The 2,500-nt window shown below is 44.7% G+C and overlaps 1 protein-coding gene across 1 annotated transcript in view; it reads left to right on the top strand.

Annotated features, from left to right (window-relative positions):
• The window catches only part of LOC143289859 (scavenger receptor cysteine-rich domain-containing protein DMBT1-like), a 127,851-nt gene that overhangs the window by 106,614 nt on the left and 18,737 nt on the right, over positions 1 to 2,500 (top strand). The window contains exons 41-42 of the mRNA XM_076599051.1: positions 851 to 1,025; positions 2,288 to 2,397. Coding sequence (XP_076455166.1) covers positions 851 to 1,025; positions 2,288 to 2,397 — 285 coding nt within the window. The remainder of the gene's footprint in view (positions 1 to 850; positions 1,026 to 2,287; positions 2,398 to 2,500) is intronic.

Raw genomic sequence — 2,500 nt, 5'->3', positions numbered from 1 at the left:
CCCTGTTTGTTTCTGTGTTCCCAGATTCAGACTCTCCATAACTGAGCGTTGCTCTTTTCTCGGTCTCTGGACCCTAGACTTGAAACGATCTCATTCTTTCGCTTCGTCAAATCCCTGCACTCGGGTCTTTTAGGAGTGGCCCTAAAACCCTAACAAAATAGCTTCTCTGCACTTTCTCTTTTTCCAGTCTGATTACTCTAGCGTTTTGTCTACATCGGTTTGTAAACAGTTTTGTCAAGACATCCCTTTGGGTGTTTAAAAAAAAAAGAAAAAAAAGTCAGTCATGCATGTGAAAGGTGTGTGTGAAAGCACTTTGGTTTATTTCCGAACAAGATTTGATGCCGTACATTTCCAAGTGCATCTATCTATCTATCTATCTATATCTATCTATCTGTCTATCTGTCTGTCTGTTTGTTTGTTTGTCTGTCTGTTTGTTTGTTTGTTCATTCATTCATTCATCTTTTCATTTCGTTCGTTCCTTCGTCTTCTTCTTCTTCTGAATAGTATAGTATAGCAGCAGCAGCAGCAGTAGGAGGAGTAGCAGTAGCAGCAGCAGCAGCAGTAGTAGTACCACCACCACCACCAGCAATAGCAGCAGGATCTCTTTCTATACGAAATACTCATGTCTCCACCCCACTACCCCCCACAACCCCACTCTCTCCCTCTCTCCACTCTCTACTCTCTCTGTGTGTACCCCAGACCAGAGACAACTGGGTGGACTGCAGTGACCAGCACCCGGCTAGCAGCAGTAGATGTAGGATCTCTTTTTATACCAGACGAGACACTCATGTCTCCACCCCACTCCACCCCACAGCCCCACTATCTCTCTGCTCTCTACTCTCTGCCCCAGACCAGAGACTGTACTGGGTGGACTCCAGTGACCAGTACCCGGACAAGATCGAGTGGTCCGACCTGTTCGGCCACCACAGGACCAAGGTCTTCTCGTCCAGCTCTGGAGCTCACTTTTCTGGCATGGCGCTCTTCAACGGTCAGCTCTTCCTGTCCGACTGGAACCAGATTTCGCAGTAAGTTTTTTTTAATTTTTTTATTTTTTTTATAGGACAAATGTGCTATATACAAATGCCATGTCTTGTTGTTGTTGTTGCTGGTGATGGTGGTGGTGGTGGTTGTGGTGTTCATCTTCTTTTCCTTGCTCTTCTTCTTGTTCCTGTTCTGGTTCTTTTTGCTGTTGTTGTTGTTGTGGCTTTGCGGCTGCCTTCATCTCTATACACTCCATCTCGCTCTCTACGATCGGCTTCGGATCCACTCTGTTTACGCATACCCAGATTCAAACACTCCACTGTTGGACGCCGTTCTTTCTCTGTCTCTGGACCTTGTATTTGGAATGAACTTCCTCTTTCGCTTCGTCAGGTCTCCGCACTCATCTTTTTCAAGTCTGGCCTTAAAACCCACCTCTTCACAAGATAGCCTCCATTCCCTGCCTCTTCCTTGTGTTTCTTCAGTTTTAGAGTTATGCGTGCGTGTGAATGACTGATGTGAAAGCGCTTTGATTTGTCTCAACACAAGATTCAGCGCTATATAAATACTATTATTATTATTATTATCATTGTTGTTGTTGTTCTTCTTCTTTTTCTTTTCTCTTCCTCCTCCTCCTGCTCCTCCTCCTTCTTCTTCTAATTGTTATTATCATTAAGTCAGATTTGAATGCTGAATGTTTTCACTTGACTGTCAGGAAAGGTGTTCATTTTACTGTGGTGAATTGAGGTTTCCATGTCTGCCTTCTTTGCTCAATGTTCATTTGACTCGTGGTGAACTGATGTTTGCAACGCCATCGTTGTGTGTTTAACAGCTGTGGTATGGTTTTGTGTTGACTCCACCTGTGGCACATTTTGTTCGATATTTTGTGCAAATGTATTTTGCAAATGTGCGCGCGCACGTGTGTGTACGCGTGTGTGTGTGTGTGTGTGTGTGTGTGTGTGTGTGTGTGTGATTTCTGGATTTCATTCCTGTAAATGTTCGGTAGTTCATAGTGAACTGATTATATATATAACTTACAAAAATACGATCGTTGATTACCAAAATGAGTGATTGGGAGTTTTACACCCCCCCGCCACCACCCCCCTTCCGATGTCTCCCCCCCCCGCCCCCCCAAAAAAAGGAAAAAATGAATCAACTCTTGACATAATAATCACTGATATCACTCAGCAGATTATCGTTCACCATATATCGATTGATGGGATGTCTGATAGTTTCAGCTGATGAGTCGATTGATTGACTGATTGATTGATTGACTGATTGATTGATTGACTGACTGGCTGATTGTCAGTGAAATCAAACGGCTGAACGCCAACGGCACGGGTGGACTCACGAATGTGGGACCGTCCACTTTTGGCCAAATCAACGATGTTCATGTGCACTCCGACAGTCTGCCTGCAGGTGAGAGAGAGAGAGAGAGAGAGGGAGGGAGGGAGACAGACAAAGACACACAGAGAGAAAGAGAGAGAGGGGGGAGAGAGTGGGAGAGAAAAAGAGGGAGACA

This window comes from Babylonia areolata, chromosome 14 (genome assembly GCF_041734735.1).
Source record: "Babylonia areolata isolate BAREFJ2019XMU chromosome 14, ASM4173473v1, whole genome shotgun sequence".
Classification (NCBI taxonomy): domain Eukaryota; kingdom Metazoa; phylum Mollusca; class Gastropoda; order Neogastropoda; family Buccinidae; genus Babylonia; species Babylonia areolata.
The sequence above is the reverse complement of the archived record's forward strand: the minus strand, read 5'-3'. Positions and strand labels throughout refer to the sequence as shown.